The sequence below is a fragment of the Bos javanicus genome, chromosome 1 (genome assembly GCF_032452875.1).
Source record: "Bos javanicus breed banteng chromosome 1, ARS-OSU_banteng_1.0, whole genome shotgun sequence".
Classification (NCBI taxonomy): Eukaryota; Metazoa; Chordata; class Mammalia; order Artiodactyla; family Bovidae; genus Bos; species Bos javanicus.
Genome location: NC_083868.1, coordinates 69,673,530 through 69,690,157, shown reverse-complemented (window position 1 = coordinate 69,690,157; position 16,628 = coordinate 69,673,530). Strand labels below are relative to the sequence as shown.

Below are 16,628 nucleotides of genomic sequence, written 5' to 3'. Positions count from 1 at the left end.
ATCTATCTGTGAGTTAGGTCAACTCATTGTAGATTACCAAGGGTCTGTGTAAGGCCTGCCAGACCTGAGGGAGCTGAAAGGAACCCAGCCTTCTCAGGAAGTCTTGTTCACTGTGCAAAGTCCAAATAAACAGTTGCCTCTGAGGTTTTTTGAAACCCTGGGTCTTAGATGAGATCTGCTCCTTTGAAGATGTTTTGCATCCAAGGGCGCTATTCTGAACATCATTTCCTGCCAAGGTTTCCCCTCACTGATTTACTATCTGCCTCTCTCCCTTTGTGCTCATGGAACAACAGAGTGAGAGCAGAAAGGCATTTAAGAAAGGAACAAAAAGAAGGGCACCACTCCTGTGTGAGGCTGCCTGCTGATGACTCCATGACTGGAGAATGCCTGTTTGATCTTGAAAATAGGAAATTGGTTCTAGGTTCAAGGCTTTTTTTGTCTGACTTACAGTTAATGATAAACTTCTTCCTTTCAGTTAAATGTGTGTTTCTCAACATTACCTGGTTATACCCGATCCACAGCTCATGTTTCTAGGTAAGTAGCAGGATTATATGTACTTGTTTGTGGATCAGTCCTATAGAAAGGGGAGGATATTCTAACAAGTGTGATGGCAACAAAACTGGCCCCTATTTTGACTGTAATGTAATTTCTCATGGAGAACCTTTTGGAAGAGGACCTATCTGTGAGTTAGGTCAGTTCATTGTAGGCTACGAGGGGTGATCCCAGGCCAAGGTCACAGAACCTTCATGCTCTCCCAGGCCCTCACTGGAGGACACTCATTTTCCAAAAATCCTGGGACCCACATATCAGGTTAGGATGATTAAAACATGCATACTTTGCCTGTAGGGAGTCCAGTGTTGTGGTGATGTCACTGCAAGCCACCTTTTCCCTGGCCTCCAACGTGACGCTGTTCGACCTGGCCGACAGGATGCAGAAATGCGTCAACTCCTGCTGGGCCTCTGCGGAGGTCTGCCAACTTTTGGGGTCTCAGAGGCGGATCTTTAGAGGTAAGAGAGGGGCCCTCTGGGAGGACCCCCCATCCAGTTAGGCACAGACCTAGGGTAGAAGTATAAGGCCTTCTGGGTGCAGGTCCAAGAAACTTGTCATAGAGCTGGCCTGTCTTTGAAATGGGCATTAAGTACAAGGGCTTTGTGTGTGTATATCTTTGTGTACATGTGCCCCCCGCCCCACACACACACACAATCCTGTACACACAGCCTTGAAGTCTCCCAGTCCTTGGCATGCTGTTTCTGTTTCTCCTCTACAGTGTTGGTATTGGAAGGGATATAGGAGCAGATGTAATGAAGCAGAAATCACTCTTCTTTCCCTTGAAAGGCTCCCTCCCTCTGGGGAGGTAGAATTCACACACAGAATGTACAACACTTGTCAATGGCCCGAAACCGTCATCATGACATGCCGTTAGGTAAATAAAGCACGCGCAGTGTCTCCCATCCTCCTGTGTATTTGTTTGCAGATTCTAAATGCACAGACACATAGGTGAAGATTAGAGGCCAGACAGCTCATGGTGCCGTCCGTGATTTCTCTTTTCTTGTTCTTTATCTGTTAGCTTCTACAGAGCATCTGGTGTGAAACAGATGAATAAAGGGATTAGGAACAAGTTTGGAAGGCAAATTTGGGTCTTGGAAGGGAGCTTTCGCCTCTGGGATGGGAAAATTCTGCTGGCATCAAAAGTGCTTCCTCATGCAGGGGGGCCTGCCCCCGCTGCGTCTCATAAGTGGTCTGAGCTGGCTCTGGTTGGCTCATTTTACTACACACAGGACTGGTGAGGGACGCAGAGTCAGAGTCAGCCTCCCCATCTGGTGCCCAGATGCTCAACTGTAGGTAGCAGGTTTGGCGCTCTGTCTGCGAGCAGATCCTGGACCTTCCCGGTGGGCCAGAGCTTTGTAAGAGCTGGTCCTAAAAGCCCTCCTTGTGGACTGTGCTCTGTAGAGCTGGGAGCTCACCTTTTGTTCTGGGATAAATGCTAGAGCTTTGGCCCATTTCAGGGCTAGTTATTCACTTGAAGGAAAAAGGAAAGAGCCCAACATTCTGGAGTTGAAGTTGCTATCATTCAGCTTCATTGGGGAATTAGCTAAAAAGTTCCTGCCCTCTCATACTGTGCTCTACCTTTTGAGGCAGGAACTCTTTGATTGGGCTTTCTTTTTCTTGCCAGTGATGCAAAGGTCCTGCTTTTTCCTTCCCAGAAAGGGGAAAGGGCACCTTTCAGTTCATAAAACACGTATGCTGTGTGTTCTGCATGGTCAACATTGTATCAGGTTACTGCTTTGTCCTCAGTGAACACATTTCATGTCTTGCCAATCAAGTGGCCAGATATATGGGTTTGTAAGGCCCTACCGGTGGCTGCCCTGCTCATGCTGTGGCCCTCCTTCTTCCAGCTGCTCATGGGAAAGCTCCTGTCTTCCCTTGCTTCCTTGCCAAAGTCCCATGCTTTTTATTTTTTAAAGACTTAAAAAAAAATATTTAGAGCAGTGTTAGTTTCATAGAAAAATTGAGAGGAAGATATAGAGATTTCCCATATATTTCTGCCCACACAGGGGCTGGTGCCTGTTCTTTGACTCTGCTTTCCGAGCCCCTGAGATCAAAGACAGCTGAGCCTCCTGGCTGAACCCGGCCTCCCTTCTCTATTTGCCCTCCCAGGGCTTCTCCAGGTTTTGCCAGCCTGTGTTTGGTGTCTCACTCACCTCTCTGAGTGCTAGAGAATCGGGCTGGATGAGCAGAAGCGGTCAGGTTTTGACATCTGGTTGTTCCCAGCATATGAGAGGCCGTGGGCTACCCTGGATGCTGCCATTGGATGGGCGGGATTTTCCCTTTCAATTCACAAAACATCTACTTCCTCGCCTTTCAAAGAACTGTAGCTCTCATCTCTCCAGAGGTTTCGAGTCCTTGGAAACCCCCCAGAGGAGTGCCCCAGCCTTAGATTTACATCAGTTCTCATTGTCTGTTTGGCGGATGTTATGCCCAGGAAGGACCATGGGAATTGTGGATGCAGAAAAATCACATCGCCAGGCTTAAAATGAAAACTGCATTATATGTGGTTCTATTTGACGGATTGATGACAAAATATTAAAAATCTGGAGGACAGCAACCCCTCCATCACAAAGCCAGGGCCAGCTTCGCCTGCCTTCGAGGGAATCTGCTTCGATTGAGGGCAGAGTCGCTTCAGCAAGGCAAGTGGTATTTGCCCGCAGGCGGGCTTTGCGGGCAGGGCAGAGGGAAAACATGACATTGGCTTCCAGAAAATATCTAATCAGCCCAGGCAGCTCAGACTGGCTGCTGCACAAACTAGTACCGGCCTGGAATTGCCTTTGTGCTGGAGGTATTTCTTTATGTTAAGACTTCAAAAAGTTTAGATGAGAGATTGTGGCCTTTTCGTACGCCCTCTGTGCCAGCTTCACAGTTTGCTTGGTGAGATTTTCCATTTTTCATTTTTCTCCCTTAAATGCAAACCTTTTACAATAAACAAAGGAAATTCTATCACACACACAAATAGGGTTCTGATTTAGCACGCCAGCTTCCACTGATAAAGACAGGAAATTCAGCACCAAGAGCTGAAGCTGTGTCCTAAGCTAACCTCCCTGTGAGCAAGCCACCCATAGGCCCCCAGCTCTCAGGACTCAGACAAGGGGGCGGATGCCGGGGTCCCTGGGGGGTGTCCAGGGTCACACGAGCCTGCCTGAGGTTGGGAGGGGGCGCAGTTTTGCCGCGTGAAGAGCAGGCACCTGGTTTGGTTTTTTGCATCAGGTGGTGGTGGCCTTCAGGTGGGAGAAGGGAGCCCAAACCTCGCTGCCGGGTGTGCACCCGTGGCCCTTGCTCAGCTCTGTCCCCATGCTGAACTTGTTCACACCCACCAAAAACAGCGGTGTACGTCAGTCTGTAAATGGTGTAAATAAGATACTCTCCACTATCCCTTGATTTACGTTTCTGTTCTGTTGTCTGTAAATCCCAATTATGTGTGCTTTTTGTCCAGACCTATCTTAGATGGTAAAAGCACCCTCACTGTGTCCGCTGTGTACAACCTCAGAAAGGGCCTGCTGGTTAGTGCCTTGTGAGGGCCTGCTGTATACAACCCATTCAACCCTAGAGAGGGTTCACTGTGCACAGCCTCACAGAGGGCCTGCTGTGTACAGCCTCTGAGAGGGCCTGCTGTGTTACAGCCTCTGAAAGGGCCTGCTGTTTACACCTCTGAGAGGGCCTGCTGTGTACAGCCTCTCAGAGGGCCTGCTGTATACAGCCTCTGAGAGGGCCTGCTGTTTACAGCCTCTGAGAGGGCCTGCTGTTTACAGCCTCTGAGAGGGCCTGCTGTATACAGCCTCTGAGAGGGCCTGCTGTTTACAGCCTCACAGAGGGCCTGCTGTTTACAGCCTCTCAGAGGGCCTGCTGTTTACAGCCTCTGAGAGGGCCTGCTGTTTACAGCCTCTCAGAGGGCCTGCTGTTTACAGCCTCTGAGAGGGCCTGCTCTATACAGCCTCTGAGAGGGCCTGCTGTTTACAGCCTCTGAGAGGGCCTGCTGTTTACAGCCTCACAGAGGGCCTGCTGTTTACAGCCTCTCAGAGGGCCTGCTGTTTACACCCCTGAGAGGGCCTGCTGTATACAGCCTCTGAGAGGGCCTGCTGTTTACAGCCTCACAGAGGGCCTGCTGTTTACAGCCTCTGAGAGGGCCTGCTGTATACAGCCTCTGAGAGGGCCTGCTGTTTACAGCCTCACAGAGGGCCTGCTGTTTACAGCCTCTGAGAGGGCCTGCTGTTTACAGCCTCTGAGAGGGCCTGCTGTTTACAGCCTCTGAGAGGGCCTGCTGTATACAGCCTCTGAGAGGGCCTGCTGTTTACAGCCTCTGAGAGGGCCTGCTGTTTACAGCCTCTGAGAGGGCCTGCTCTATACAGCCTCTGAGAGGGCCTGCTGTTTACAGCCTCTGAGAGGGCCTGCTGTATACAGCCTCTGAGAGGGCCTGCTGTTTACAGCCTCTGAGAGGGCCTGCTGTTTACAGCCTCACAGAGGGCCTGCTGTTTACAGCCTCACAGAGGGCGTGCTGTATACAGCCTCTGAGAGGGCCTGCTGTTTACAGCCTCACAGAGGGCCTGCTGTTTACAGCCTCACAGAGGGCTTGCTGTTTACAGCCTCACAGAGGGCCTGCTGTTTACAGCCTCACAGAGGGCTTGCTGTTTACAGCCTCACAGAGGGCCTGCTGTTTACAGCCTCACAGAGGGCTTGCTGTTTACAGCCTCACAGAGGGCCTGCTGTTTACAGCCTCTGAGAGGGCCTGCTGTATACAGCCTCTGAGAGGGCCTGCTGTTTACAGCCTCTGAGAGGGCCTGCTGTATACAGCCTCTGAGAGGGCCTGCTGTATACAGCCTCTGAGAGGGCCTGCTGTTTACAGCCTCACAGAGGGCCTGCTGTTTACAGCCTCTGAGAGGGCCTGCTGTATACAGCCTCTGAGAGGGCCTGCTGTTTATACCTCTGAGAGGGCCGTTGTTTACAACCTCTGAGAGGGCCTGCTGTATACAGCCTCACAGAGGGCCTGCTGTTTACAGCCTCACAGAGGGTGTGCTGTATACAGCCTCTGAGAGGGCCTGCTGTTTACAGCCTCACAGAGGGCTTGCTGTTTACAGCCTCACAGAGGGCCTGCCATATACAGCCCAAGCGAGGATTCACTGTGTGCAACCTCAGAGGGCCACACGCGCCTCAGTGAATGCTCTTTGATGATCATGAAAGAGTTCTTTGTCGTCCTTGAAATGAGCATGGCCCACATGCCCAGGGCTGGACAAAGCCAGGTGGATATGCACACATAGAAGAACTGAGGCTAAAGTGAGGGAGGCAGAGCAGGGAAGGGTGAGCGCCCTCTCGGCCCGGTAACCGGTTGTCGAGTGCCACCTTCAGCACGTGTGTGTCAAGCCTGAGTGTGTGACCAGTCCCGCCAGGTGCTGGCCACCCAGAGCCGAGCCAGCCCCAGGCGCAGGGGAGGCGGACAGTGACGGAGCACAGATACCCAGATTACATTCCACTCCTCTTCTCGAGTCTACTCGGCAGCAGTGGGCTGAGACAGGTCTTCTTCCCTGAGAGGGCAGGGGCATGCTTTCTGGGTTTGGGCTGGTTCTCCACTGCAGCCCTTGAGTGAGAAGGTGCAGAGGACCCCACCTATTGGGGGCTGTATTTGCAGGGGATGCTGGAGTTGGGGATGCCACCCCATTTCTTCTGGGTTTGCTTTCTCCCTGTGGCATGCTGTGTAAACTTTTAGTAACAGGCTGGGCCAGCCCCGGGGAAGGAGTGGAAGAAGGCAGCGCAGAAGGGCCCCCTGAGAGGAGTGCACTTCACGCAGGCTCTTTTGGAAACTGTTCTCTGAGCCTCTTGAAATAGAAAGTTCATGCATCTAAGTGTTTGACATGGAGGAGGTTTTGTTTTGTTTCAGTGTCTTGTTTTTCCATTTCAGCGGGCAGCTTGTGCAAGCGGAAGACTCCAGAATGTGACAAGGAGACCTCCATCTGCACCGATTTGGACGGGGTCGCGCTGTGCCAGTGCAAGTCTGGTTACTTCCAGTTCAACAAGATGGACCACTCCTGTCGAGGTAGCAGCAGGTCTGGGGCCCTGGGGCCCGAGGGATGGTGGGGAGGGGCCTCTGTCTGCTCTGGGGGTGACTGTTCTAATCTGGGGGTAACTGGTCCTGGTTGTTTGGCTCCCAGCAGGGTTGAATTTGTTATCTCCTTGGAATAATAGCATTATCTCTGACTGGTGCGCACTAGTCTGGCCAATCAGATTCAAAGGAAAAGAAAAAAGAATGGAATGCCTGGGGTGGCCAGGCCTTTTCTTTTTTTTTCCTACTTAAAGGAAGTTAGCAAAATTACTGTTTTAATTCCTAAAGCTTTATTCTATTGTCTGCTAATCTTTTAAAATGGAAATACCAGCATGAAGGCAGGGGTGTACCCTTTAGCAGTAGCTGGCAGCTTGGGAGACCTGAGTCAGAACCCTCTTCTGCCTGCCCGTCCTCTCTCGGGCAAGTCACTTTGCTTCGCTGAGCCCGAGTTCCCTCTTCTGTGCAGTGGGTGCAGTGAGGCTTCATCAGATATTCTAGGAATTAAAGAGGCAGTGGTTATGGAGGTACTTTGTAAGCCATCAGCATTTGCTCTTGTGTTTTACCCAGCTTATTATTGAACCAGTGGGTTCTGGTTTAAAAGATTTTATGTCAGAAACCTGATTCTGCTAACCTTTGGGTGAGGATTAAATTCATCCAGTTTCATACATGGGCTGTTCAGTGAATACAGTGCACGAATACTGCTTTAAAATAAAATGTATTAAAATCCAGAGCACTGGATACCCTGACTTATGAAAGCCTGCTGCAATTCACAGTCACAGGAAAACTGGCAACATAAAGGTGTCATGTAGCCTTAGGCCTCGCATCACATGAGAACGTGTGTGGCCCAGTTTTCCTGCTCAGTCAACACCTGCCAGTGACAGATGTACTGGAATCTGAGTGAAAACGGTGTCCTAGGGAAGGTGACATGCCACTTATTTCCGTCAGGACCTCCTGTTAGAGGAGAGGATAAAAATGCATCTCAGGGCAGTGCTGTATCCTGAGCTTCGGACCCTCTGAGTTAGGTACTTTAAAAGTGCAGCTTCTCGGCTCTGCATGCAGCCCTGAGCAGGGTTTGGAAAGGGGGCATATGCTGGGGCAGCGGGCCTGATGCTGACACTCAGGGCACTGCTCAGCACCCCGCCAGTCTACCACTCTGATGTGGAGATGCTGCTTCCTAGTTCCTTCTTACCTGGTTTCATGCAGAGTGCTCCTGGCCTGTCTTAACTGGGGCACTGAGCCCACTTCGGGCGGGCAGGGGACATCTGCTGACATCCACGTGTGCTGGGGCCGAGGAGTGGTGGCTTCTGTGCACAGGGCCTGTGCAATTTCAGGTGGTCTCAAGAGTAGCCCTGCCACCTCTGCTTCTGACTGGCCTAAGTCATTTACCTCTCTGGGCAAGTCCACAATTTCCTAATTGTGTCGCTTACAGGCTAGCGTTAGCAATAGCAGAGCTGCCGAAGATTTACCATTCGCAGGGACACAGGCACCAGCAACATTATGTGTATTAAGTAGTGACCCAAGAATCGGAATAAGGAAGCTGTGGTTAGCTTTTGGGCTTACAGCCAAGGCCCTACTTAGCCTGGTTTCTGCGGCATCCTGTTGGTTAGATTTTCACCCGTGACAATCAGGGCTCCATGAATGGATCCTGGAGCTCCTTGGGCCACAGACCTGTGGCTGGGTTCTGAGGGGTTACAGTGACATCTTCTGGCCGTTGGTGCTGGAGCACAGGGATGGTTAAAAGGAGTTCTCTTTAGGACACCTCAAATGTGGGTAAAATCCCTGGTGTAAACTGAGGATAAAGGCATGTGGGTGTGTGTTTTCTAAATCTCTACAATTAACAGTTGCATATTAGCAACTGCATATTGTTTTTTGTTGTACACACACACACATACTTCCTACTATCTCACATAAAATGTCTTTACCAGACTTTCAAAGCCTCATGTAAAATTAAAGTAGGTGTCCTTCCGATAGATGTCTTGTAGCTTCCTTCCATCATGCAGACATCCTGATGGATCCCAACCACCCATTAGCAAGTCTCTTCCTCTGACTAGACTGCAGATACTTGGACAGAGGAGCCTTGCAGGCTACAGTCCATGGGGTCCCAAAGAGTTGAACACTGCTAAGTGACTGATACTTCTCAGTGAGGTCTAGGCTGATGTGTGAAGTTCACAGCGCTGCTCAGCACGCCTCCATGGGATTCTCCAGGCAAAAATACTGGAGTGAGCAGCCTTTCCCTTCTCCAGGGGATCTTCCCAACCCAGGGATCGAACCCAGATCTCTTGCATTGCAGACAGATTCATTCCTGTCTGAGCCACCAGGGAAGTGGGTGGCTGTCTGTAGAATATGTTTGTACATTGTGGGGTTCCACAAACGTCTGTTGAAGAAACAAATGGACGATAGGCAGCAAATACGATAGGACAAGGTTGGCAGGTCTTGATTTGGTTTCCTGCAAGGGAGCAAAAAAGCCTAAAGACTCTACCATGTACTGATTTTATGTTAAAAGGCCAGAAGGCCTGAATGTGCTTATGTTCATATCAATAGGGGGAGCCCACTTCGGGCATATATGGATACTGCCACATTGATTTCATCTTCAGTGCTGTGTGGGTCAGGGTCACTCTAGGGTGTGGAGATGAGGAGCTGGGTCCTCAGGCCCACTGGAGTGCCCTGTGACAAGGCTTCCCTCCCAGAGCCTGAGAGCAGCCCATGGTAGCCCATGGTACCATGCCCATGGTAGCAGTCGGTCTTTGATAAATGACTGAATGGGCCCATCTGAACTAAGGAAATATCATTATACCAGGAAGCCAGGCCACTTCTGAAGCTACATGAAAACAGCCCAGCCCATCAGCTCACAGACAGGACAACACAAGGACCTTACATCTGGGTGGATGACAGCCATGGTGTGGAAAGCTCCTACCCAGCAAATGAGGGTTGGGTCGGTAGAGCTGATGTAAAAACTTTTCCAGGAAGAAATGTTCAGAACAGAACAGACTAGTGTGACATCAACCTGCCTTGGGGCTGAGATGGGTGGGGGTGAGTCATGGGCACCTCCAGTCCCTGTGTGGCTGCCCTGCAGTCAGAGCCAAGGGTCACCCAAGGGCAGCTTTCCCCACCCAGCTGTAGTGTGGGGACTGCCAGGCATGGCACTTCCACTCCAGGGAGACAGGAGTGCTCTGCTTGTTCCTTAGAGAAGGTCCACCTGAGTAAGGGCTTCCCTGGTGGCTCAGATGGTAAAGAATCTGCCTGAAATGCAGAAGACATAAGAGACTCAGGTTTGATCCCTGGGTGGGGAAGATGCTCTAGAAAAGAGAATGGCTGCCCACTCCAGTATTCCTGCCTGAAGAATTCCTTGGACTGAGGAGCCTGTGGGCTGTAGTCTATGGGGTTGCAAAGAGTCAGACACAACTCAGCAAGGCACCCACACCCACACCCACCCACCCCTACGTGAGGCCTACTCAAAGTCATCAAAGATTTGGGCGCGGGGCCTGGTTCCTCCTTCCTGAAATGGGTATGATCATACTCTGCTGCTGCTGCTGCTAAGTCACTTTAGTCGTGTCTAACTCTGTGCGACCCCACAGACGGCAGCCCACCAGGCTCCCCCGTCCCTGGGACCTCCAGGCAAGAACACTGGAGTGGGTTGCCATTGCCTTCTCCAATGTGTGAAAGTGAAGTCATTCAGTTGTGTCCGACCCTCAGCGACCCTATGGACTGCAGCCCACCAGGCTCCTCCATCCATGGGATTTTCCAGGCAAGAGTACTGGAGTGGGGTGCCATTGCCTTCTCCGATGATCATACTCAAACTTATTGCAAAAATGATTTGAAGCACCTAATGAAAATTCACTGTAACAAAATGAGATTTAATTTAAAAGGTAAATAAGGTTGAAGGAGAAATACAATGACTACTTTGTTGAGGCTAGAAGGAACATGAACATACAAAAAGATATACCCTAAGTTCTCACTTGTTTGGTAAAGATAGGCACTCACTCAAGTTCTGAACATCTGGGACGCTAAGGCAAAGAGAGAAACATGATTTGGGGGAAAAAAATAGTAACCATAAAATAAATAGTTCTTTAGGACCATCCCCATTTTTCTAGATCCTGGGACCCAAGAGAAGTTTCTCTGAAAAATCCACAATGTGATCCATGATAGCCTGTGATAAATACCCTAGGCTATGCCTGGGGCTGCTGCTACTAAAAGATTGCCTTTAATAAAGCAAGTGTAGCTCAGGAGAAGTGAATCCAGGGGAGCTGAAACAGTGCAGTGCAGGCTCACAGCTCTCATGATCTGCTGTGAGAGAATTTAGGTTATTTAGAACAGTATTTCCCACACCATTCTGTAAGACTCTAGTGATATGTCAATAGTCTATGACAATAAAATAGATGCTAGAATCATTTAGTGTCTAACAGTGAAAAATAGAACAACATCAAGCACGTCTACATGTGTGCGTGCCAAGTCACTTCAGTCGTGTCCAACTCTTTGGGACCCTGTGGACTGTAGCCCCACTAGGCTCCTCTTTCCTTGGGATTTTCCAGGCAAGAATACTGGAGTGGGTTGCCTTGCGCTTCTCCAGGGGATCTTCCCGATCCAGGAGTGGAACCCTAGTCTCTTATGTCTCCTGCATTGGCAGGCAGGTTCCTTACCACTATCACTGCCTGGGAAGCCCACGTAGTTAAATGTTAGGACGCACCGATTCTTGAAGGGAAGTCTGTGAGCGATCTCTCAATCTGTGGGGCCTGCAGCCTTTGAGCCACATGCTGCTGGCACTCAAACGTTGCCATCAGTGTGTGCGCTGTCTGTCTAGAGATTACTGCTCTGTGCTATGTTCCTTTACTTAACTGTGATTCTTGTGTGCATCGTATATCATACATTAACGATGAGTCAAATTTCTGTCATTCCTTGCAGCAGTGAATTTATCTGAGAGGCTATTTTTTATTATCTACTTTCATCCAAGCACATGTTAGGGCTCGTGATGTTCTATCAGCTTATTGTAGTGCTGAAAATGTTCCGTAATCAGATCAGTGCAGGAACTGCTGATGCAGGGGAATGACTGGCCCACAGCCTTCAGTGAAGCAGTGGTCTATAAGCCGCAGTGCCAGAGGGTTCAAAGCTATAGTCTTGTGTGATGTGCTGATTAGGGCTCAGCTAGGTATGTCCAGAATCCACTACACAGACCACAGGGTGAGCATTCTCTTATGGAAACTGACCATGGACCATGGCTTTCTCACTTCCTGATGGAAGGGCGCTAACAGAGCCAACGGCAGGTTAAAGAAGGTTTGACTTAAAGACGGTGAGGCATTTATCTTTTGTTTATGGAAGGAAGTTACTCAGGGACCACAGAGAACTTCCAAAAATAATTGCAAATGTTAGATAATAGTTACAATTACAGTTAGTGGTTACTGCATGCTAGGTCCTGTGGTAAGTCATTTGCATGCCTTATTTTCCTTAATCCCCTCCAAGAAACTATAAAAAAAAAATTATTATTATCCTTTTTTTTATAGCTGAGAAGCTAGAATCACTAAGAGGTTAAGTTTTGGGGTCTTTTTGATAAAATTAAAGATTGAGCTGGCAGCAGTATTTAGGCCAGGTTTTAGATAATTCTAAAGTTATTTGTGGGCTTCCCGGGTGGCTGTGTGGTGAAGAATCCACCTGCCAATGCAAGAGACACAGGTTCAATCCCTGGGTCAGGAAGATCCTCTGGATAAGGAAATGGCAACCCACTCCAGTATTATTGCCTGGAAAATCTCATGGACAGAGGAGCCTGGCATACAGTCTATAGGGTTGGGGTCAGACATGACTCAGCAACTAAATAACCTACAACAAAGCTATTTTGTAGCCTTTTGGTTCTAGAACATTCTTGTGAACTTTAGGGTGGCCAGTTTTATTAACCATCAGTTGGGCCAAGATAAGTTAATAGACACGATCATGGATTTTCATTTTCTCTTTCAGCCTGTGAAGATGGATATAGGCTTGAAAATGAAACCTGTATGAGGTAGGCAGCATGTTCATTTATTCTGACGAATTTGTTCCAAACCTTATTTAGAAGTTATGTAGGTAAGTTGCCTCAGTAATTTCTTCTGATATTTGAAACTAATTCTTGTTCTTTTTTTTCCTGTCAACTCGCAGTTGCCCATTCGGCCTTGGTGGTCTCAACTGTGGAAACCGTAAGTATGCGGGCGTCCCGAGCTCCATGTGGGCAGGGCTGGTGACATATGTCTATTCCCTGCCCTCACCCTGGAGAGCAGAGTGCTCACCAGGGCTGGAGGTTTGTAGGGGAGGTCAACATTTATTTATTTACCCAGATAAATTTCCTAGATAGCCGGACAGAGGAGTATCAGTCAATAAATGTGGCTGGGAGGGAGGGACCACCCCCAGGAGAATAGAAGAACCTCCTGGGTACTTCTTAGAGGGGCTGGAACTGGAAGAAGACCGGCAGTGACTGGTATGGAGGGAGAAGGAATCCAGGCAGAGGGGACAACCTGAACAAAGGTCTCGGGCCAGTCTGGGCCTGTGATTCTGGAGGGCAGTGTGTAAGTAGGTGTGGCTGGGACAGAGGAAGGTAGAGAGTGAAGGATTAGGTTGGCAGAGTATGTGAGGATCAGATTCTTGGGGTTTTTGATAGAGCCTGAGAATTTAGACTCTAGTCAGTAGCCTCTGTAGAACTAGCAAGTCTTAGAGCAGGAAGGCATTTTTGATCAAGAAAATCAAGTCAGGAGGCAGTGAGAAGGACAGAGAGCGTGGGGCCATTTAGACCTGTGTCGTCAGGGCGGGGGTCATGGCTGGATGCAGACTAGGGAGGCCCCTGATCTTAGCTGACGTCTGTGCCCCTGGAGTACAATGGTCGAGGGGCACTGACCATGCATGTGGCATGTTTCACACTCAATTTACTTCTCTGAGAAGAGCAGTTGGGATTCATTTCAGATCACTTTCACTGACATTTTCTTATCCTGAGACCTAAGAAGTTAAAGTGACCCTCAAAACTATTGAAAGAAATTCTAGGATATAGGATGAAAAAGGAATGGTAACAGTCAGCACTTTAGAATAGCTTTGTCGCTCATTCTGTAGAATCTTCCAGCAGTCCATAGTCTTAAGTTTACTCTCCCACAAGTGGACATGACTTTATTTAATAAGAGATGCTACCTTTACCCCATCAGTCATAAATTCCAAATGTTTTTAAAGCTCTCATGCAAGAAACGGGAGGAGGGTGAAGACTAGGCAGCTCTTTCTTATAGCACAATATCACAGTTGTACTCGGTTTAATAAGAGTGTGAGTGAAACATGACAATGTGTGGAGAGATGTAGCCGGCTGGGGCTGAGCCGGGAGCAGGACCCCCCTGCCTGTCCTCCTGGGGCTCCTCGGCCCCTTGTAGGATGAGCCAGTACTTCTCACTTGCTTGTGGTCAAACAGCTCCCTGACTAGGTTTCACTAGAAAATGCTTCCTATTTCTCTGTGAATGGAAGAGCAAAAATGGATCAGTGAAAAACCCTCGAAAGGGTTGAAAGAAGGGAGTAGCGCGTTGCTCTTGGTGGCAGTTAGTGATTTGCTTTTCAGAGATCATTAAACACCACGTATGTAGAGATGATATACGCTACATCCACTGACCGTTCTGTGAGTTCCTATGTCTCCGCTTGATGTGGGTGGGGTCTTGGGAGTAGCAGGATCTCTCTCTGTTCCTGAGATTTCCTTTTCCTCCCTTTTATCCGAGTCATCACAGTCATTTCCAGCAGAGGGCAGACTCTGGCCTGGATGGCTAGCTCTCTGCCACGTTTTGTTGGGGACTCTGGTTAACTCTGATGGCGTGAATACCACTTTATGACTTTGACATCTATTTGCATGTCAGTGTCACAAAGCAATTAATAGTCACTGATAATAAATGGCACATGCCATCTCCGATCAGCCCTGGTGTGGGTTAAGGAGTCGGAGCACCTGAATTTCATCCCCACCTATGCTGATAGCTAGGTGAGGATATGCCTTGTGAGGTCTGTGACTTGTCACCTGGTGTTTTGTGCCAAATAACAGAGATAACCACCCACCCCTGTCACTTCTGCTGTCACCACGAAAGACAGTTTAAATGCCTTCTTGGGGGTCTGACTCAGGCTGGACCTTTTGTAGAAAAGAAACGCTGCTCTCTGCAGCCTTCTGGGGACACGTGCTCTGGTACCCAAGCCCTGTGAGTTAGGGCACCCTGTTCTGTCCAACCACGCATGTGGCGTTCCTGGAAATCAGCCAGCTCTACTGTATTCTGGCTTTAGGCATAGCCTCTGATCTGCCTTTCTGCAGCCTATTAGCTTTCTAGTTGCGCCCAGATTTCACTTGTCGCTCCTCATAGAGAATGTCCTTCAGACTGGAGAGGGCAGAACAAGCTCTGCTCTCACATCCCTTAGTCCGTGTGCACCTGCCCGGTGCGGCAAGGCCTCCCCTTTTAGTTTCCTTTCTGTGTAAAGTATGTGTTTCTACCACAGATCCCAGCAACTCTGTTTTCTCGTACCGCTGTCCTGTGGCTCTAGAATTCTTACAGAGCTGTTGTCAGAGTGTCCTCACTTCCCCTTGTCCCCATCCCAGCCTTTCTGAGGCACGCACATTTCCTTCTTTGCATGAATTTTATAGAGGCTCCTTCTCGCAATTTTATTATATCTCTCATGACCACATAGTTTGCTTCACCTGTTTTTCTCTTTTTAAAGTAGGTGAATTTTTTCTTTTCATAACATAAAAAAAAATACTTGTACATTAATTTTCCTTCTGTAATCCAAATTAATTAGCAGACAGATACAAGGGAAGAAGACAACTAAAGTCTCATCCCCATTAAACCTCACTGCTAATACCCTGCTGTCTATCCCTGGTATGACATGTGGTGGATAGGACCACCAACAGCAACCAGGACCTTGTCAGAAATGCAGGATTTCAAACCTCTTCACTTTGGACCTACTGAATTAGAATTTTAACCAGACTCCTGGATTCAGTGAATAGGCAGATTTGCATACATCTCACAGTTTAAGAAGCAGTATACCAGAAGTTTGTATGTGTGTCTTTTTAACAGCAATTGGATCTCACAGAAGATACTGTTTTGTAACCTGCCTTTGAACTTAGTAAACTGTGCAGTGTTTTCATTGGCATAAATTATAAGGTGACTTTAGATAGTTCTGTTAAATTCTACTCTGTATATATCATAATTTACTTAACCATCCCCTCTTATTATCAATTTAAAATCTTTTTTTTTTCTCTGTATTGCCGTTCTTCTGTTTGTGGTCACTGTCACTTGGTGAGGATAGAACATCATCAGATAATTTTCCTAGATTACCTTTTTCTTGCTGCAGACATTTTAATCCATCCCTCCTCCTTATCTGCGACACATCCTTTCGTAAGGCACCCTTTCCGTTCCAATGCCCCGCGTCTCTCCAGTGGAGACTCCTTCCCTGCCAGGCTCCCTGAGCAGCCAGGAGGATGTGGAGTCTGTCTCCCACATGTCTTGGCATCTTCTCTTCTTCCACTGAAACCAAACATTCAGCTTAAAGATCTTTCTGCCTTGTCTTCTCAACCTACAGTCTGGCAGCAGGTGTATGAAGTCTTCACCTGGTAGTTACATTAGGCTCAGAACTCAAACCAGTGGAAACACTACGTGTCAGCAGGAGTCACTTGTAACACACTGCTCAGAAGGAGGAAGAGCTCATTAGTTATCCAGCAGGCAGCTGGAAGTCTCATGCAGTTAACAGCAAACCTCTCACTTGGTGTCAGAACTGAAAGGAAGCAGCCCTGGAAGAGGGGATTGCAACTCTCCCGACTCTTGTGTGCTACGGCCACACTTACAGTCTGCAGATGCGAGAAAGGGAAATTTCAAAAGGAAAAAAAAAGAACGTTGTGAACAGAGTTCTAAAGGAGAGATGGTGTAAGAGGAGTGGAAAGATTTAAATGGCAGAACTCTAATCACACTTCACTAATGAACACAGTGGGAGGGCAAGTGGGAGACCTAAATGAATTTTAAGGTGAAACGAATGTGGCCGCCTAGAAAGGTCTGTAATGAAGCCTAATTTTAAAGGAAGGCATATAGGT

The 16,628-nt window shown here is 48.5% G+C and overlaps 1 protein-coding gene across 1 annotated transcript in view; it reads left to right on the top strand.

The window, feature by feature from the left end:
* HEG1 (heart development protein with EGF like domains 1) overlaps positions 1 to 16,628 on the top strand; it is an 84,242-nt gene that overhangs the window by 48,400 nt on the left and 19,214 nt on the right. The window contains exons 11-15 of the mRNA XM_061410808.1: positions 476 to 534; positions 847 to 1,007; positions 6,446 to 6,580; positions 12,530 to 12,572; positions 12,707 to 12,744. Of these exons, the coding sequence (XP_061266792.1) occupies positions 476 to 534; positions 847 to 1,007; positions 6,446 to 6,580; positions 12,530 to 12,572; positions 12,707 to 12,744 (436 nt within the window). The remainder of the gene's footprint in view (positions 1 to 475; positions 535 to 846; positions 1,008 to 6,445; positions 6,581 to 12,529; positions 12,573 to 12,706; positions 12,745 to 16,628) is intronic.